General features: G+C 42.4%; 1 protein-coding gene across 6 annotated transcripts in view; it reads right to left on the bottom strand.

The window, feature by feature from the left end:
• FAM168B (family with sequence similarity 168 member B) overlaps positions 1 to 18,294 on the bottom strand; it is a 37,288-nt gene extending 18,994 nt beyond the window's left edge. The window contains exons 1-4 of one of the 6 annotated variants that reach the window (XM_059927732.1): positions 18,061 to 18,294; positions 17,209 to 17,251; positions 11,682 to 11,762; positions 3,804 to 3,887 (exon numbers count right to left, since the gene is read on the bottom strand). In XM_059927732.1, coding sequence (XP_059783715.1) covers positions 3,804 to 3,887; positions 11,682 to 11,751 — 154 coding nt within the window. In that variant the 5' untranslated portion in view covers positions 11,752 to 11,762; positions 17,209 to 17,251; positions 18,061 to 18,294. Of the gene's footprint in view, positions 1 to 3,803; positions 3,888 to 11,681; positions 11,763 to 12,289; positions 12,309 to 17,019; positions 17,131 to 17,208; positions 17,252 to 17,839; positions 17,856 to 17,876; positions 17,967 to 18,060 lie in introns of those variants that run through there. The other 5 variants (XM_059927729.1, XM_059927730.1, XM_059927734.1 and 2 more) reach the window with 5 other exon arrangements.
• Positions 18,295 to 21,818: the final 3,524 nt, after the last annotated feature.

Genomic DNA, 21,818 nt, shown 5'->3' with positions numbered 1-21,818 from the left:
AGGCTTGTTCATGAGGATGAAATGAATACCACCTCCATTTCCAGATTCTGAGTAATGGAACTTTTCAGCAAAAGACATGACATCTCCTCACAAGGTTCTCTAAAACCTCCCTATGTCACACTTGTAAGAGCTAAGAAATAAGCAGTGTTAGGGCTGCAAAAGTGCTTTAAAAGCCACATACACAACCCCTATACTATACATCAGCTTTGTCCGAAAATCTGGTGGTGAGAGAACCAGAACATTGAGAAAGCAGCAGAAACGGAGAAAAATTTTGTTTAGTTTTTCTATAGTGACAGTTTTGGCTTACTCATCACATAAGAAAAAAAGTCCACTGAAAAGGAAATTTAAAAATTCAAGCTATGAAAATGCTGAGGCTCCCAGAAAAAGAAGGGAGCACAGCGGTAGCCTAGACTCAGATCAGGGGGCTACAAGCACTCGCATGACACCGGCAGGACCTTCCAAGTGCCTTCTATCTTTTTCATTCGCAAATTTCACATACATCTTTATTCCCAGCTTCTCCTAAAAATCTGAAGATCCGGCAATGCTGGGCCAGCAGTGGGGCAGCCGACAACTATCCAGCACCCATCAGTGGACACCCCTTTCAAAAAGGCAGGCCCTCTTGGCAGCCACCGTTCCCACCAAGACCACTACTCCCACCTGCCCACCCCAGCTTCTGGGTTAGAGGAACAGCTTGAGAGCAGTCTTGGAAAAGAGGCAAGAAAGGGCCCATCTCTCTACAAGAAAGGAAACACGCGAGAGAAGAGGAATGGCACCTGTTCTACAGGTTGGCCAGAGGAGGAAGCTATCAGACACCAGCACCAGCCCACTAAACACCAAACTTTCCCTTCAGGGGAGCACTTCACACCCTGGGCAAGGAAAACGGCTTCACCAGCCTCAAATAAACCTGAGGCTCTTTTTGTAAAAGAATAAGAAAGTTGAAAGCTTTTAGTACATTTTTACATCAATTTGTACTCCATAGAGAAAATGAGTACAAGTGAGCTACGTTGGAGAATTCTAGAACAGTGACATTTTATGGTGGTCTGCAGCATGATCACATACAGTAAAAAACAAGTAATACTTATGCAAACATAAACTTCAATCCATTCCTACCACCATATAGAAAAATTAATCCAAAATGGGTCATAAACCTAAATGTAAAACCTAAAATTATAAAACTTCTAGGAGAAAACCTTTGTGATGCTGGGTTAGGCAAAGATTTCTTAGAAACGATACCACAACCGTGATTCATAAAAGAACAAGATGATAAAGTGAACTTCATTAAATTTAAAAACTCTTGCTCTGGGCTTCCCTGGTGGCGCAGTGGTTGAGAATCTGCCTGCTAATGCAGGGGACACGGGTTCGAGCCCCGGTCCGGAAAGATCCCACATGCCGCGGAGCAACTAGGCCCATGAGCCACAACTACTGAGCCTGCGCGTCTGGAGCCTGTGCTCTGTAACAACAGAGGCTACGATAGTGAGAAGCCCACGCTCCATGATGAAGAGTGGCCCCTGCTTGCCCCAAATAGAGAAAGCCCTCGCACAGAAACGAAGACCCAACACAGCCAAAAATAAATAAATAAATAAATTAAAAAAAAAAAAAAAAAACTCTTGCTCTTTTAAAGACACTGAGAAGAGCCACAGACTATGAAAATATATTTGCAAATCATGTATCTAATAAAGAACTCTCAAACCCAACAATAAGAAAACAAACTTAAAAACTGACAGGCAGAAAAAAGATGTACACAAACACTTAACCAAAGACACACAAGCAGCAAACAGGCACATGAAAAGATGTTCAACATTATTAGCCATTAGATAAGTTCAAATTAAAACTACAGAAGATATCACTACATATTCACTAGGATGGCTAAAATTAAAACGAATGACTATATCAAGTATTAGCAAAGATATAAAGGAACTTGAACCCTCCCCCACCACTGGTGGGAACATGTAATAGCACAACTCCTTTGGAAGACAGTGTGGCAGCTTCTTACAAAGTTAAACATACGCCTGCCTTAAGAGCCAGCCACTCCACTCCTCTGTATTTACTCAAGAGAAATGAAAGTGTATGTCCACATAAAGAATGTACACAAATATTCACAGCGGTTTCATGTGTAACAGCCTCTAACTGCAAACAGCCCAAATGTTCATCAACCAGTGAATGGATAAGCAATTTGTGCTATTTCTGTACAATGCAATACTACCCAACAACAATAAGAAACGAACTTCTGATATACACTACAACATGGATGTCAAAAATTATCCTGAATGAAAGCCAGTCCCCCAAAAAGGACATTCAATATGATTCACTTACACAAAATTTTAGAAACTACACACAATCTGTAGTGAGAGAACACAGATGAGTGATTTCCTGGAGCCTAGGTGAGGTCACAAAGGGGCAGGAGAAAACTTTTGGGGACGAGGGATATGCTCACTCTAGACTGAGAAGGTGGCATACATCATATCAAGTACCCTTTAAGTACCCTGCAGTTTACTGAATGTCATTCAGACCTCCAGAGAGCTGTTTTAAAAAAGTTAAACAAGATGAGATGCTTCACAAAAGGAGATGGTGGTGCCATCTGGCCCTTAAATAATCTAGTGAGTAATAACATAATACTGCTTGTCCCAGGGAAGGGATGTTCCATAACAGATCCCAAAAGATGGCACAAAGTAGCAGGTTCTCTAGTTCTTGGGAGAGAAAGAGTGTGAATAAAAGCTATGCAAAAACAAAACAAAATCTCTTTTGGAAAGAATAGGTCAATGTGCCAAAGAGCTAGGGATTTAAAGTTGGGACGCTAGGCTTCACTGTGTCTTAGTCATGGGAAACCTTCATACTGCGAACATTACTCTGGTGTAAGTGCAGGGAACATGAAGTCAAGGACAGAAAGCTTGGGAGCAGGAAGACCAAGCTAAGAAGGTCTTTCTCTGGGTGTGAGCTACAGGGTGAACAAAGGCAGTAAGAGTGGGAATGGAATGGGAGTCATGGACAGAAGGGCCACAGAAGGAAGGAAGAATTTTACGATTATCAAATTGGAAGAACTCAGGAAAAGGACACTGCTGCTGTCTCCTCTCCTGTCAAGTTAACTATGTGAGGCTAGGGGTTCTGAGGGACAAAGAAGCACCCCAACAGACCCGTGAGGCTGAGCCTTCAGATCAGAGTGTAGGCCACCACTGCTGCAGCGGAATCACAAAGTCCATCCTGGGTGAATAAAGCCTGGAATGAGCCAACACCAAAATGCAGGCTCAAAGAGGAAAGTCCCATTAAAAAAAACTGTCTTTACAAGGTCCAGACCCAAACAAATTCCACTTGTAATTGTACCACTGATTTCTAAAATCTGAAACTATTCTCATGCACGTTACATAGAAAATAAGACTTTCTTTTAAAGCCATAATCAAAGTGCTCAAGTTCTAGAGAGAAATCAGTTATCTCTAAAAATGTTAGCAACATGGAAATTCTACTTATTAACATGGCAACATGATCTTTAGTTTCTAATAATCAACACTATTTCATAAATACATACATGTTCTGGAACAACTAGTTACCTGTAACAAGCTATGATTGGAATGAAGATCTGTGTTGTGGAAGGACGCCACAAATGCAATATATTGATACAAAGCTTTATGTGCAATAAGAATTAAGCTTTTGTTGTACGTATTAAGAAGCCTAATTTTATGAACCAATAAATCAATTCAACCTCAAATCCCAATTCTATAACCACCTTTTTCCAAATCCATCCACTTGACATTCTCCCCCAGCCACATGGACAAAGCACTTTTGCCACCCGGCACATACGGCCTGCATACCTGTTTGGAAGGTAGGATTCGCTCCAGGGTACATGTTGGGGGAATAGGCCGGAGCTGCTGCTGCATAGCCCATGGGGAAACCAGCTGGAGAAAAACAAAGAACAATGTGATTTTAAAACCAGGGCTCCCGCAGACCCGGTCGTCCTCAGCTTCTTCACCGCAACTCCCAGGCTGACTTCAGGAGCCCAACCGTGCTATGGGTGCTGAGCGGGTGGTCTCCACTTGTCTCCTCTCCTCAGAGCCGTGATGGGTCACAATCATAAACACGTGTTTTTAACCTAAGAGTATAAATGCTTACAACTTTCTACAATTAAAGAAATTTGACAGAAACTGAATTAGAATGAAGAAGAAAAAAAAAACCTAAGCTGAAGTCAGAAAACTCCCAATTCTTCTGGCAGTTTTATTTTTGATTCTAATCCCCTAATTTATTACTTAGCAAGAGTAATAAGAGTGTTGCGAGCTTCACGTGCTACACGGGCTCTAACCAGCACCATACACAAATGGAACTGGGAAAAATCCACTCACACGTTCCGTTTGCAAGCAACCTGACCTTTATTAACACAAATGAGGAATCCTTAATAAGACTAAACTACAACCACTAATTGATCACGTGAACACAACAGAAACATCAAGAAAGACGTCAGTGTTTCAGTCAAAACCAGAGGGGCCTCAGTTATTCGCTCCAGGTCCCTCACAGCTCAGCTCGATCCACTCACCACGTGACAATGGGGCCTTAAAGAGCCTTCTCTACATTCAGGGCACAGAGCCAAGATGACCAAGGTTTGCTAGCCTTTACTACCGACACAACTAGTTGTGGGAAGCTGTAATCCCTCCAGAAAATTCTAATCTGCAGGGTTCCAAATCAACACGGCTGAGAACCACTGTTCCCTCCCACTCGGGTCCATCTTCCCGGTCACAGTACTGTCCCCCTGAAGACGCCCCTTGGCGAGTCCCATGGACTGTCTCCTCCAACATCGACTCTACCTCCCTTCTGGCAGGCAGGGGTTGGCAAGCTAAAAATCACACTGCCCAGACTCCCCCTCTTGCAAGAGATTGGAAGTGATCCCAAATCCCAATCACTTCATAAAAACAAAAACTTAAATACCACGCGCTGCGTAAAAAAGACTTAGCTTTTTACAAGAAATATACTTGCAAATTATTTAGACAAAGGGCACATACACTTAATATATAAATAACTTTTAAAGTTAAAAAAACAAAAACCCGATAGAAAAAAAAAAAAACCAACGGAAGACATGGACAGAGAGAACTGCCAACTACCATTTTGAACTTCAGGCTGGCACAAATCCAAAAGCTGAGGACACGCTCTCTTGGCAAGGTTGTGGGGTAAACAACAGTCTCACACCCTTCTGGTAGGAGTGCAAAGCAGTAAAAATCCTACGCAAGAAGGGAACTCGGCAGTACCTTTAAAATTACATCTGCGTTAGAAGATGTGGTATACCTACAATGGAGTATTACTCAGCCATTAAAAAGAATGAAATAATGCCATTTACAGCAGCATGGATGGACCCAGAGATTATCATACTAAGTGAAGTAAATCAGACAGAGAAAGACAAATATCATGTGGTATCACTTAGACAAATATCATGTGGTATTGCTTATATGTAGAATAAAAAAAAAAAAAAAAAGATACAAATGAACTTATTTACAAAACAGAAACAGACTCACAGACTTAGAGAAAACTGAGGGTTGCCAGGGGGGAAGGGTAGAGGGGAGGGATAGATTGGGAGTTTGGGATTGACATGTACACGCTGCTATATTTAAAACAGATAAGCAACAAGGACCTACTGTATAGCACAGGGAACTCTGCTCAATATTCTGTAATAACCTAAATAGGAAAAGAATTTGAGAAAAAATAGACACATGTATATGTATAAGTGAATCACTTTGCTGTACACCTGAAACTAACAGAACATTGTTAATCAACTATACTCCAATATAAAATTAAAATTAAAAAAAAGAGTAACAGGAAAAAAAATATCACATCTGCATTTACTCTCTCCACTGTCAATCCCACCTCAAGGAATCCACCCTGAAGATAATTTTCACAAACACTATCAACTGCAGTATTACTGGAAAAGCAAAAGACTTCAAACAACATACCCATGCAAAGAACTGGTTGAATAAAACTATGGAAACCCCACAAGATGAAGGATTATCTTCAGCAGTACTATGTATTATAAAATACAAATAAGAACAAGGCAAACCTTTGTGAACTGACAGGGAACAATCATTAAGTTGACAAAGCCAAGTGACCACCACCACCTGCATCTCTATTCCAGAAAACAAGCTGCTGTTCAGCCGGGAGGAGGACACGGGCAGAGAGCCTTCAGCAGCAGCGCTTTCCAGGGCCACCTCTGCCTGCCGAGGCCTCCTCTAACTGCCAGTGCTGCCCCAGGGCCCCCCAATGAGCCGGCTGACACTGCCCACTCGCACCACGGTCCCGAGGCTCCCGCACCCAGTACTGCTTCCACCCCACCGGATCCTTACAAGCGTTACCCACCCCTACAACGGCTGAACTCCTAACTCCATCTCAGTGTCCGATACCCTCGTGCAACAAAGGCGAAATCAGAATACATGGACATCGTTGGCCTGGGGGCATGATATGTCTGTGTCCCCTCCAAAATTTACATGTTGAAACCCTAATCCCCAATGTGATGATATTTGGAGATACTTAATCGTGGTAGTCATTTCACAACATATACATAGATTAAATCATCACGTACACCTTAAAAAAACCCATGTTGTACAACCTAAATACATACGGTTTTTATTTATCAATCATACCTCAGTAAAGCTGGGGGGGGGAAAAAAAGATCAAGCAACATGCTGTGTGGTTAACAAAGGAAGATATCAACTGGATCACCTATAATTTTTAATACACTTGTTTACTACATTCCATGAAAAAAACACTAGGAATGGCAAGACACAGGACCACATGGGTGAAAAAGAAAAGAAAAAGACAAACTGATAATACAGACCACGGGTGATCCACAGACTGCAGTCAGCCAACAAGGTCTTTAAACTGTGTATTTCTCATGACTTAGAAAACTAGAGCTCAGGTTTGCTCCAAGCCGCCCCTGCTGTTCAGAAGAGCCGTGCATGGGCAACATAGTCCCCGGGAGCTTTGGCCCCTCGTCTAGGCCCTGCCCTTCGTGCTCCGCCCGCGGGTGGGGAGGGGACTCCAGGAGGGGGAGCTGCAAAGGACTGGGTGGGGTTGCAGAGCTCCTCCTGCTGAAGTTGGGGAAGCGAGGGAGGGGATGGGGGGGGTGCAGGGTCCCAGAGCTGGACCCGCCGCGGTGGGACGCAGCCTCCTGGCCTCCCCTCCCCCACCTTACAGTAGGTTCCAATAATATTTAATTGCATCTCGGGCTCTCGGGCTTAAAACTCATCCACAGGCTCGCAGGTCCCCTGACTGCGCTCCTTCCTCTATTAGATAAAGTACAGGGGGCGGGGAGACACGACGACAGAGGGGGGACTGGAGGGACCCCTGAAGTGCTGGCCTCAGCTGACTAAAGAGGTCGGGACCCACGCTGTCACAGACGTCAGAGGACCCCTTAGGGCGGAATTGAGGGGGACAGTTAGGAGGTGGTCCATGTCAAGTGAGCATGGATCACCATGGGGTGGGGAGCTGGCTGACCCCTGAGAAGTACTGTTAAAAAGATGCGTTCCTCCCTCCCCTTGAAGGATGTGGGTGGGCTTTAAGGCTCCAGTCCCCCCCCACACTCTTTCCAGGTCCGACTGCACCTCTGGCGCCGGGCTTGCTAGCCTGGCTTCCAGTCCTAGAACTTGCCAGGCTCCGGGGGAGAATCTGGGCTGCTGAGACGGTCGCTGGGGGTTCAAGCTGCCCCTGGGTTTCAGAGGTGGAGGGAGGAAGGGTGAAGGTCGTAGTGGGGTGGGGCAGGGAGGGGTGAGTGCCCTGGCAGACTCTAACCCCACCCCACCCCCTGGCCCCTGCCGCTGACCCGGATGCCAGCGGCTGTCAGTGCCTTTGGGAGGAGCCTCTGCTTCTCCACCCCTGTGCTCAGAACCATGCCCAATCAACTCCTCATCGTCCTGCTGCTGTGCCAGGGGCTTTTTTAAAATGTTGTTCTTGGCTCATGTGGTTTTCAGTTCCCTAAACAGCAGTTTTGAGCTCTCCAAGCTATTTAAAAGTGTTCTCCTTAAAGTGAGACTAAAGCCCACTCTTCTGGAAAAACTACCTTCACTTCAGAGGAGATATTTTTTCCTCCCCGTTTCTTCCTTCTACTGCCCTCTTATCAAGCCAGAGTCAAGCAGCTCTGTGAGCACTAAGCAAGATAAACACAAAGAAAATCACATCTAGCCATTTCACAGTAAAAACAAAGATATTTTAAAAGCAGCGGGGTGGGGGGCAGGGGGGAGGGAAGGGATATACTAACTCCAAAGAAACAAAAATAATTCTGACAGAAACCAGAAGACAATACAACTGCCTTTAAAGTGCTGAAAGAAAATAACTGCCAACCTAAAACTGTATACTCAGTATGGCAGGGAAACCCCACCCCCCCCAGAAGATACATCATCAAATCCCTGGAACCTATAAATGTTACCTTATTTGGAAAAACAGTCTTTGTAGACATAAGTTAAGGACCTTGAGATAAGATCATCATGGATTACGGGTGGTGGGGGCCTAAACCCAATGCCAAGTGTCCACATATGAAACAGAGACGAGAAGGAGATGATGTAACCATGGAAGTAGAAGCCGAAGTGATGCTGCCACAAGGCTATTCATGTCAAGGAATGCTGAAAGCTTCCAGAAACTTCAAGAGGCAAGAAAGGATTCTTACCTCAAGCCTCCAGAGGGTGAGAGGCCCTGCCAACACCTGAATTTTGGACTTCTGGCTCCCACAACTGTGAGAGAATAAGTTTCTGTGGTTTTTAAGCCACAAACTTTGTAGCAATTTGTTGTAGCAGCCACAGAAAACCAACACACTCATCAAAAATATGCTCCAAAAATGAAAGCAAAATAAAAACATTTCACAAACTAAAACAAAAGTCACTGCTAGCAGACACGCAGTAAAAGGAGAGAGAAGAGGAGGGGAGGGGAGGGGGGGGAGGAGGGGGAGGGGAGGGGATGAGGGGAGGGGAGGAGGGGAGGGGAGGAGAGGGGAGGGGAGGAGGGGAGGGGAGGAGGGGAGGGGAGGGGAGGAGGGGAGGGGAGGAGGGGAGGGGAAGCAAAAAGTGTTGTAATCTTTAGAGTCATCACTAAATAGCAAAAGAATTTTTCAAAAATTAAAAGAAGGAAAAATTTAATGAAAAATACTTGGTTAATCCAAAAGAAGAAAAAGAAAGTGAACAAAACAAAAAAAAACAGGTGCTATCAATTAGAAAATAACAGTAAGATGGTGCATATGAACCCAATTATTGTCATTCCTCAGTATCCTAGGGGTATTGGTTCCAGGACACAATACCCAAAATCCACCGATATGAAGGGCTGACCATATGTCAGTTACCATATTACTACAATTAAAAGATGAAGTTGTTGGGAAGTGTTTCTTTTTTCCCACTAAATGTAAATTTTAGAAAGTTATGGACAAGCCTCTCCATTTACTGGTATAAAAGTATAAAACGGTATAAAAGCACTTTCTTTCCTTGTAATGTCTTGTTAGTTTTTGGTAGTGAAGTTATGCTAGCCTCAAACTTCTGTAGGCACATTATTTCGCTATGTTTAACTCCCACTCCCATTCAAAATATCTAGAGTGGTTACTAGTTCCTACACTAAACCCTTGCTGATCTAGAGAGTTTTATGAAAGTCAAGGAGACTAAAATACTAAAACCAAGAAAATAGACAAGACAGGTATAAAGAAATGGATAAAATAAGAAGAAACTATAAAATTTTAAACAGATTTAAAGTTACAGAGATTTTCTTTTAAATGTAATTTTAAGACCAAGAAAACCCCTAAAAAAGTGCACCTGGGAGGGAGATGCAAGAGGGAGGAGATATGGGGATATATGTATAGCTGATTCACTTTGTTATAAAGCAGAAACTAACACACTATTGTAAAGCAATTATACTCCCATAAAGATGTTAAAAAATAAAAAATATTTTAAAAAAAAGATGTTAAAAAATAAAATAAAATTTTAAAAAGTGCACAGAACTGGTATGAGAGGCAACCAATGTTTCATTATATAGTCTCTCAGGTAATGCTAACACCATCAGGTTTTGCCTATTCCCTGGTTTCAGATTTACACAGGATTCTCTTCAGCTATTTAGCCTTCTGTTTAAACTAGTGTTAATACGTTAAAGACAGGAGGCCTTATCACTAAATCACCTTTTATCAATTCTGGAAAATCCTGGCACTCCTTTTCTTCTAGTCTCTCTACTTAGTCCTCCTGGAGCTTTTAATGCTCCTCAAAACTTCTCATCCTAACACCTCTATTTCTTAACCAGTCTGTTTCCCCCTTTCCTTACACTGCATTCTGGTCCTCCCTTTAGCAGTGTTTTATCTGCAGCTTAACTTGAATTTTGTTCAAACGCCTTTTTTTTTCCATTTAAGTTCCAGTTGGTTCTTTTCGATATGATTCTTTCTTCTGCATCTTCAGTAATTCTAAACATGCTTGTGTGATATGGTTTCTGTTTTATTCCTGCTGTCTATCATGACTGGTGACTCTGACATGACGAATAACATCACAGTGTTCTGTAATAATTTTGACTTGTTAACAGGCAGAACTTTGTGGGAAACCCACACAACCTGGGTTGAGAACATTTGCCTCCACAGCAGTTCTGCACCTGCTGTTGTCAGGTGCTCCAGGGAATAGTGCCGCCTAGAGACTATTTTTTTATGTTAGTTTCTCGATGTATGGACCCCCTGGGAAGGACAAGTAATTCAAAGTAGAGCCTGAAACATCCCTGAATAGTTACAAATTCTTAGAAGAGAGTTCTCCCTTCCCAGAGCCCAAGCAGAAACTGAACTTCCCCGTGGAGCCAGTGCGTGGATTGTTTAGCCTACCTCTCCAATGGGGGTATCACCCTCTGGAGGAATCAGACTGATGAGGGGTCCCACTCCAACTCCCAGCCTTACAAGGGCCAAAGGCCTCAATTTCTGTCCCCAAATGGGTTGCTAAAACCCACAAATAACAAATGCCCCCAGGACAGACGCATCAGCTCAATGGCCAAATGCTCTGGTTTTTATGTCGCTTTCATATTCAGCTGCAGAAATCTCTTCCTTTCTTGCAAGTTCGGTTAAACGTTTTTGAAATGTTTTATTCAATTTTCCAAGGGTTTTTAGCAACAGGGTTTTAAGAGTATCTGTTCCACCATATTATCTAAAGCCACGATTGTAATTCTACAAATAACTATTCCTTTCACTTAGGACAACAATTTGCTATTTTTGACCACCAACTCCTATTCCCCCAAATTGTGCTTCATCCCCTCCATCACAGCCCATGTTGGAGTAGCAGACTTCAGTAAGGTGGGGAACATGACTCAGGCCTAAATTCATCAGCAGACTCCCCTCCTGGCCCCGGGTGCTGGCGTGGAGGGAACAAGATGAGAGCCAGAGCCAGATGAAGAGACTCACAGCCAAGGGGGGGGGGCTGAGCACCACAGAACCACAATGGGGAGAAGTGTGACCTGTGACGCACACTGAGAGGACACTGAGGAAGTGAAGCTGAGCACAGGAAGTAGAGAACTAGACACCAGTCCCCACCCTTGAAGCCACCAGATCAGCCTCTGACCAAAGCCAGACCAAGCTCCTGATTTTTCAATTCCATGAGCCAATACATTTTCTTCCCTATCTAAGCCACATGAGCTGAGTTTGTCCATCGAAAGCATTCTTAGTGACACAGAAATTCACCACGTGTTCAAAGTTGAAAAATGGAAACAAAATTTTACTTGCTTACCTGGATAACCAATTCCTTTGGCATTTGCATAGGGAACCCCAGAAGAACCCGGGCTATAAACAGGATTCATGATTTCAAGAACTAAAAAGGGAAAAAAAGTGATTTAGCCAAGCACTTTTGTTCTCAGGTTTTTCTCCATCATCAGTCTCAAAAGAACAAGAGTCCTTTCTCTAGTATATTATAAAACAAGGCATTTCACGCTGCTGCCAACCACCAGAGAACAGAAAAGGAACACCGAAGTCCTAATGGGTGCTCACCAGGACACTACAGGCTTTCCTTTATAACTCTCTTCGGTCCATCAGAAGCTAAGGGAAAAAAGTGTTCTCTGTGTCCCTGCTTAAAACGGTGAAAAAATACCTATAAATAATCTAAATGTCCTTATAACAGAGAACAGTCTTAACCAGATCTATCCAGAGCATGAAATAGCATGCAGCTGCTTTTTAAAGTGTTTAAAAATACAGATTGATATCACGTTAATTGGGGAAAAAAATGGTACAATACTGTAATGCAGTATGCTCCCAAATTTGCACCTACACATATGGGTATGTGCACCTCTAGCACAAACAGAAAAAAGTCTGGGAGGAAATTAAAATATGAACAGTGATTACCTCTAGATGGGGTGGTTTAGTGTTCATTTTGCACTTTTCTCTATTTCTGAAATAACTTAGGTTAAATATATGTCTATTTCCTAAAAAAAGACAAATAAGCACAGCCCAGCAACTCTATTAACCCATTCTATAATTCCCAACCTTTTTTGCCTGAAAAGTTCACGAACTTGCACAGCTACAACCATGGTTTTATCCCTTCCTCTGAATTTTATCACCCAGTGTATTTTTAAAGTGTGAGCTTAATTAAGACTATTCAGTATTCCCTGACTTATGTGGTAGTAAGGACAAAGGGGATCTTAAATTTAAAAATAAAAACAGCAATGGGAGGAGCAACAGGTATATGGGAACTCTGCACTTTCTGCTCAGTTTTGCTGTGAACCTAAAACTGCTCTTTAAAAAAAGTCTACGTAAAAAGAAAAACAGGCAGTTCCCTGGTGGCATAGTGGTTAGGATTCCGGACTTTCACTGCCGTGGCCGGGGTTCAATCCCTGTTTGGGGAACTGAGATCCTGCAAGTTGTGTGGCATGGCCAAAAAAAAAAAAAAAAAAAGAAACAAAAGGAAAACATAAAATGTACATGTATTTGCTTTAGTGTCTGCCTTCCCCACCACATCCTCAGCTAGAATGTAGATAGGGAACTGGAACTTAGTTAGCCCTATTTGCAGTAACTTCAGCCCCAATAACAATGTCTTACACAAAAAAAGGTGCAACTACCTGCTGACTTTCTAAAAAACACATGCACCTCAAAACACTCTAGGTATCAAATTCCATTACAAAGGCAAAATGCAAAAACAAACCACTTCATATTTTCAGCTCACCTGACTCAGAATATTTACAACCAAGCAGTTCAGTAGAAACTATACCTGGTCAAGTCCTTAGCCTTTGTAACAAGTTCTAAAGTAGAAATAAATTGGGGATATCAGTGATTGATATTGATACTCATCACCTAAGTAATTATCTTATTTCTTTAACTTCCAAACCAAAAGGCAGAGATACTTTTTGATGCCATGACATCCAGAACCACAGCTAAGAGAGAAGTCTAGATCAGTGCTGTGCAACAGTACTTTCTACAAAGATGAAGATGTTCTCTATCTGTGCTGTCCAATATAGCATCCGTTAGCTCCAAGTAAACACTGAGCACCTGAAAAATGTGGTTAGCACAGGATCCGATTTTTTAGTTTATTTAACTTCAATCTAAATCTAAATAGGCACGTGTGGCTAGAGGCTACCACCCTGGACAATGCAGATCTACAGAACAGACTACAAAGAAACAAGGATAGGAAGGCATAGGAAGTAGACATGAGAATCAACTGTATTTTACACCACAGTTTAAGAATAAACAAATTGGTAACTGCCAATCCCCATTTTCCTGCACTTTTAACCCATTTTTGGTGGACCTACAACATGAGGATGTGGAGGTCTTCACATATTTCATCTACTTCTCTGGTTCGACTCCCATCTCTGGAGAAGTGAATACTTCCCAAAACTCTCTTTCTCTATTCTGTGCCAGAATGTAATTTCATTTTCTTAATTGAATTCAAGATAAGTAAAGCACTACACAAAGGCCACGGGGGAAAAAAAGTCGCAGCCCCTGCTCTGAGTTTGCAATCTAGAGAAGTACTGTCCAACAGAACTTTCTGTGAAGATGGAAATGTATGTCTGCTCTGTCCACATAGAGTAGTCACTAATGGCTACTGAACACCTGAAATACGGCTAGCACGACCAAGGAACTACATGTTTAAATTTAATTTTAATTGTACAGTCACATGTAGGTGATGGCTACTGTATTGGACAACACAGACCTGTAAGACAGAAGACATAAATAATGGTAATTCAGGCCAAAGAGTGTTAAGTGCCATAAAGGAATAAAGTGTTCTGAGGGTTGAGTGGGGAGAGCAAAAATTCAAGCAGGAAGAAAAGAACGGTCAGGAATAACTTGGATTACGGAGGTACTGTTTCCAATAAGCTCTAAACAGGTAGGATCTTGAAATGCCACAGAAATTAGAAAATGCAAGATGCACTCTTTAGGGACACTACAACTGGGCTTGTTTGGAGCTTAGGCTACATGTAGGGAATCAGCAAAGATGATTATGGAGACATGGGTTAGACTGAAACCGTGTGGGGACCCTTAAATGTGGGGCTGAGCAGGAGATGTCACCTGGTAGGCCATGAAGCCGATGAACAGCGTAGCGTAGCAGTTAAACACAGGAATTACCATTTGACCTGGCAATTCCACTCCTAGGTATATACCCAAGACAAGTGAAAACATACATCCATACAAAAACTTGTACATGAAAGTTTATAACAGCATTATTCATAACAGCCAGGAACTGCAGACAATTCCAATGAAGCACTGAATACAAGGCTCTCCTTTCATGACCTGACTTACATCTAAACCAGCAATACAATCCTACTGCACATTTGCCACTAAACAATGTATAAAATTGCATTTGAATTCTAAATACCATAAGTTGCAAACTAACCAGAAGTTACGTTTCCTGAAAGCACTTATACTTCCCAAGAGGCTAATAATAACTATTTCCTAAAGTGATTAAGAAGTCATAATTAAAAATTATAGGTTAAAAAAATAACAGGATTAACAAAAGAAAATGTTTGTACAACTTCTGTGAACAACTGTCATACAGCTTTTTAAATTACTTGTTCATATGATGAGAGATTCCCCAAAGATCGTGAGCCTCAAGGGCAGGGAAAATACCTTATTCAGCCCTGTCCCCCTGCATCTCACTAGTGCTTGGTCCGGAGATAGCTCATAAATATTTTCTGAATGTTCTTTAATAAAAGAACTGTCCAATGGAAAATATAGGACTCTTCGTAGCAATAAATATGAAGTTAAGACATTTATTTAAAATCTAATTCAGAATTGTTGAAACATATCTGTTACTGATTAGTGGATATGAACGCTGAACCCACTGACCAATCTTAACATCACTAACAGTCAAACTACTTAATTATCTGCATCCTCATATGATGGAATTACTCTGCATCATCTGAGGTGTACTGCGACTAAAACACTAAAATCTGAATCCAATGCAGCCTATACATCTACCTACCAGGTTACAGAAAAAGGCAGGAGTTAGAGGAATATGCTGAACACCACGAAGCAATCAGACAAAGCCAAAAGGAGGGCATTCTAGAGGACAAGGGGGTCCAGTTTCTTCATAAGTCAATGGTCTGGGAAAAGGTGGAGGGTGGAGAGAAGGATAGTTCTAGATTAAGACAGATTTAATAAAGGCCATAAGAGACTTTTGTTTGGATCCTGATTTTAAGACGGAAAAAACTGTAAAAAGGTTATTTTAAGGATTTGAGGATACAAATGAATATGGGCTAGGTATCAAACGGCATTAAACAAACATTAATTTTGTTACATGTGATAATACTATTTTGGTTATGTAAAGATGCATCAATTTTTAGAAGTACATATTAAACTATGTAAGGATAAAAATGACATGAAGTCGTAATTTAAAATATTTCTACATAAAAGGAATTGAGATATTGGGTATATGGCTGTACACTGTATTTTCATATTTTTTAAATAATGAAAAATTAAGGAAAAAACCATCACCACTCTGCCTGGGATTCTAGTGCCACTGGCCACCCAGAAACCACCAATTTCCCAGTCTGATTTGGTGTGGGCCGAAGATCACAATTCCAAGGCTAGATCCTAAGGGCATCACTTTTTTTTTTTTTTTTAAGTTTCTCATTTGTAATGACTCAAATGTCAGAATCCCTATGGGTGGTTTGACACCTGCAGCAAAATAAGTAAGTCTCAGATTTACCTTTAAAAAAGAAGATGACAGCAAAAATTTCTCAATTTGAAAATTCAATAATAATCAGAGGGAAAGTATATTTAAGACCCATCACTGTACTACTTTCTCTAGTCTCAAAATACACCATGACCTAAACAAAGTTCCCACACAAAATAGTAATTCTAAAACTTTAAAGGCCTTGTCTTAGTATTTCATATCAAGAAAACTAATGTCGAGGGGCTTAAATTCTCTCTCAGACAGCAATATACAAGATAAAATCCCTTTAATACAATCTAAACTGGAAATTCTCGGTAACATCTGATAACATCAAGAGTATATAATAAGATAAAATTCTAAACTCCCCCAAACTCTACCTTCACTATCAAGGTTTGCAATCTATTGCAAAATTCACATTTTTCTGCACAGAACAACTGGAGAGACTTCAATGATACAGACATAAAGTGGAACACAGACACAAGAAAAGTAACCATTAACTCTAGTACACTGGTGTACTGTTGCTTTAAAATCGCTCTCAACTGATCCAGGAAAAGAAGCTGTTTACATAAGACAAGTCTGGTAGACAAAAATTTGCCTGTAAACTACAGAACGTAAAAAAACTTAAAATATTCTTTAATTGCACTTGTTTTCTTTTTTAATACTTCGAATCCTCTACCTCTGTGGCATTACCCTACACCTTTTCCCCATGTTTGAAAATTCAAATAATTTTGACATCACAATTCTATCTAACCTTAAAACGGAAATGAGCTGAAAGGCAGTTGTACAGCAGAATACTAACTAAAAATCCTAACAAGTATATCAGGGCCTGATAGGAGGGCAGAGGCAGTAATAGCAACAGCAGCAGATGGTGCTTCCTCCTTCCTCCTGGGTTGCAGGCACTTGCCTTACACACAGCCCAATCCTTCCACTATTCCCAAGGGCTGGAGGCAGGACGAGGGCACGCTACCTGCTCGGTCTGTCCAGTGACTGCAGCACAGAACCTAGAGGAAGCCTGCAGTCTCCAACTCTTAAAGCCTGCATTTAGTCACAAACGCGACTAAACAAAAGTTAACTATGCGAACACTCGTACTAAAGCAAGCCCGATTTATAAAGCTTAAAAGAGACAAAAAAAACTTCGCAGTGTGCAGCACAGTACCTTCAACAGTAGAAAAATTAACCTTTAATTGTTCAATTCTTGGCTGTCAAAGAAAAAATAATCCACTACTTGTTTATTTACCAAAGTTCTAAAATGTGTCCCTACTATTATTGTCAAGTTTTTCACAGACTATTTGAAAAAATCATCTGAAATTACACAAGGATGATCTGAGAACTTGAGGGGAAACTAGACAAAGCTTTTCATTTAAAAAATTGTTTTGCTTGGCAAAACACTACATAATACTTTTATGTATGACTTTAATGAAGCATTAACTCATACAACCCATTAGACACATGCTTATATACACTATAAAAAAAGACGACCCCGTTTGGGGGTAAAGGCGCATCTCTCAAAGTTAACCTAGAATGGGCCACGACACGTCCTTTCTGAAGAAAACACTGAACCCGTTCAAGCTAAGCTTCTGCCGGACAAACGGAATAATGTTTACTCTGTGAGTAGACAAAGTGAATAGTTTACACACTGGAAACGATGAAAATCCTAAGAACCTTAAACCTAAGTTACAAAAACACCACCCCACTGCTTCCCCATTTCTTGCTCATTTTACTGATCTAATCACCTGGACCTTAAAAAGACCCAAAGAACATTCTCGTGCAACGAACGCCCCTCTCACCGGCCCCCAGGCAACGTCCCCGCCGCCCACGTCGCACCTGCCCGCGCGCCCGGTCGCCCAGCTCCGCCTCCCTCGGGCCTCACCGGCCCGCCCTGCCCCGCGCGGGACAAAGCACCGCCGCGGGCCCGACCTTGGCGCCGCCCAGGTCGGCCGCACAAAGCGCCGCACTTCCGGCAGCGCAAGCCGCCGCCGAACCCCTCGCGCGCCCCGCCCGCACTCACGGCGCCGCGGCGGCGGCCTGGGCCTCGGTGACCAGCGCTCGCCGGCCCGGGGCGGGCACGGCGGTCGGGCTCGGCGAGGGGCGCGCGCCGCGGAGGCCTGCTCCGATGCGGGGCTGAGCCGCGAGGCCCCGGTTGCCGCCGCCGCCTCCCCGGCCCGCGTTCCCGCTCGCCCCTCTCGGCCCGGTCCGCCTCTTCGCAGCCCGCGCTCCCCGCCAACGCTGCGCAGCCGCCGAGCTCCAACCTCACTTCCGCCTGGAGCCCGCCGCGGCGGGGGCGCGCCGGCACGTGACCTCACGGCACCTTCCGGGCTCGGAGCTGGCGTGCGCGCTCCCGCCGGCGTCCGAGAAGCGCCCGGATGTGGAGGCAACGGGGAGTCTCGCGGCGCGGAGATCCTCCGGCCGAGTCCTCGGGCTCTCGGAATTTGGAGCCTGGAGGGCTGAGTGCCTGAGAGGTCATCGGCGCCCGGGGCGTACCTGTTGACTTTTTCGAACAAACGCTCATGTTTTTCCTTACGCTATCTTTGCGCTCTTCGTGCAGTGTGGAAAGAACACAGTGGAACATAATTATAGGGTTTTATTAACTTCTTAAGAAAAAAATGTATTCGGTTTCGTATTTTCAAACAGCGCCGCACTACAGGGACCCTCGTGTAAATGCTGCCGCGGCGGAGGGTCTGCGCCTCTCCCGACTGTCAGGCTCCGCGCCCCCGGCCGGGGTGGTCGGAGGAGCGGGAAGGCCCCGCTGACGGCCGGGCGGCCTGGGGCTCGGCGCTGGGACCGCCCGAGCTCGCGGAGCCGCCACGCTGGCCGCCCGCGTGCTCCGGCGCTCTTTGCGTTCGCTGTTTTCGATACTCTGCATTCATTAAGTCACTTAATACTCATAATAAGTCGTTTTACAAATGAGGAAGGCACGAAGAGGTTGACAACGTTTTTCGAGAGCACACAACTCCTAGGAAGGCGACCCGGGATTGAAACCCCAACGTCTGGCTTCAGAGCACTTGCTCTGAAAGAGGGAGTTCTGGCTGTGCGCTTTCCCAGAGCTGCTCTTCCTGTCTCTGCAACGTTACTTGGACCCACAGGTTCCCTGTGTGAGCTGAGAGCCGATGGGTCTGCCTTGGAGAAAGGTGAAGGAATCCTGTGGCCTGTACTCAGCAGGAAGAATCCAGGCAGTCTACCTTGCCCTGACCAGGCTGAGAACATCTGCTACGGTTCCTAAAGACTTTTTACTAGGCATCTCTAAGATTTCAGTGCAGGTTAAAATAGTTGCAAAGGACTTGATTTTTGGCACGCTATAAGTGATGAAGGTTTTAAATAAAACTGGATGTTATTCTTTAAAACATACCCACCATGGTGATTCGATTCCCACTATTTTCCATTTTAAAAATAGATGAATAAGTTCTGGGCTTCTCTGGTGGCGCAGTGGTTAAGAATCCCCCTGCCAATGCAGGGACACGGGTTCGAACCCTGGTCCTGGAAGATCCCACATGCTGCAGAGCAGCTAAGCCCATGAGCCAAAACTACTGAAGCCCCTGCGCCTAGAGCCCATGCTGTGCAACAAGAGAAGCCACCACAATGAGAAGCCCGCTCACTGCAACTAGAGAAAGCCCGCCGGCAGCAATGAAGCCCCAATGCAGCCAAAAATAAATAAAATTAATTAATTTTAAAAAATACATGAATAAGTTCTGTAACAGTATGAAATTCCATTCTTGCTTTTTCTCCTTAAACTCCTGATTCCATACCACTGCCCCCGGAGAATTTAACCCTAATATATTTGTGTGTTGAGCGTCTTTATTTTTTTTAAGTCACTTGTATCTGTCAGGATAGCTAGGAAATGCTGCAGTAACAAGCCCCAAATCTCAGTGTCTTCACACAATAGAGGTTTATTTCTCACTTAGTCAACAGATGTAAAGCAAGTGGAATCATCTAAAAAACTACACAAACAGTAAGAGAATCCAGCAGCAAGTGATAATTGAAGTGAGGAAAAAAAAGATAGCTATCATGTCTCTAAATAACTAATTAGTTGATAAAATAGAAGAAAAGATCCATTTTATACAGTTACTTAAAGGAAAACTAAATAAACCAATATATAAATATAACAATATAATACCTAGCAATAAACTTTCGTAAGAGTTGTGCAAGATCTATATGAATAAAATTTAAAATAACCACCAAATGGCACAAAAGAACACAAATTCATGGAGAAAAACATCATATTCTTGGATAATTCTTCTAAATTTATGAATTTAATACAGTTCCTATCAAACACCAATAATTATTTTTAAGTAGATAAAGTAATTCTAATTTACACATGAGGAAAAAATCAACAAGAAAAATCGAAAGCAAGAATATCTGGGGAAATCCCTGGCGGCCCAGTGGTTAGGACCCTGCGCTTTTACTGCCAAGGGCCTGGGTTCAATCCCTGGTTGGGGAACTAAGATCCTGCAAGCCGTGCTGCATGACCAAAAAAAAAAAAAAACATAACTGCCTGGAAAACTTTGAAAATAAAGAGTAATAGTGAGGGGGCTACTAAACCTATCAGACAAGAAAACATATTTAGAATCCTCAATCAACAGTGTGTCACAGTTGCATAAATAGACCAATGAAATATAACAGAAAATTCAGAAATACAAATTATTTTAGGAAGATGGTATCTGATAAAGGTAACATCTCAAATCACTGGGAAGAAAGATAGACTGTTTAATAAATGGTATTGGGACAGAAACATAGCCATCTGAAAAAATGTAAAATTGAATCTATACCTTACACCATACCAGAATAAAATCCAAATGAAAAGAGATATAAATGTACAACCATGGAATCATAAAGAACAAGAAGAAAACATGGAAAATTATTTTTAAGCCATGGAGTAAAGAAAGCCTTTTTAAACTGCCTCTCAAAATCCAGACACCATGGCTATAAAAAACTTTGGTTTGACAAAAATCACCATGAGCATAGTAAAAAGACAAATGATTAACGAGGAAGAAATAGTCCCAACACGTATCATAATCAAAGGGCTAATCTCCTTAATATTCAAAGAGCTTCCAGAAGTCAGTCAGAGAAAGTCCTAAAACTCAGTAGAAATTGAGAGTTCACAGAAAAATAAGTGGCTCATAAACCTATGAAAAAAAAAAAAAATCAGCCTCACTCATAAAAAAAAAATGCAAGTCAAAACTCTTTGAGATAGCATCTTTTCACCTATTTGATTGGCAAGCATCAAAAAAAAGTGACTATTGTTGAGGCTGTAGTGAAGCAGACACATTGCTGGAATGGAGAGGGGACCATTTGATGCTGTGTATCTAGACAAATATTCAGAAAACTTTTCATCCAACAATTCCACTTCTGGGAGTTGCTCTACAAAGAAACTCTCTGAAGTGTAAAATGAAATAGGTTCAAGTTTATTCATTGCAGTATTGCTAAGAGTAGGAAAATATCCGAAGCAACCCTAGTGTTTGTCCTAAAGGACTGACTGAATAATTTACTCCATAACTCAAGAAAGAAATGAGCAACCTTTCCATATACTGAACAGGAAATATCTTCAAGGTAGACTGTTAAATGAACAAAGCAAAGAGTAGCACTGCTGTTATGGGCTGAACTGTGTCCCTTATTCTCAATTCATGTGCGGAAGCCCTAAACCCCAGTGCCTCAGAATGGAACTGTATTTGCAGATAGAGCCTTTTTTTTTTATAATTTTTTTTAAAGTTTTCTTTTTTTTTTAAATTAATTAATTTATTTATTTATTTTTGGCTGTGTTGGGTCTTCGTT

The sequence above is a fragment of the Balaenoptera ricei genome, chromosome 7 (assembly GCF_028023285.1).
Source record: "Balaenoptera ricei isolate mBalRic1 chromosome 7, mBalRic1.hap2, whole genome shotgun sequence".
Classification (NCBI taxonomy): Eukaryota; Metazoa; Chordata; class Mammalia; order Artiodactyla; family Balaenopteridae; genus Balaenoptera; species Balaenoptera ricei.
This window is presented reverse-complemented; position numbering and strand designations above follow the sequence as displayed.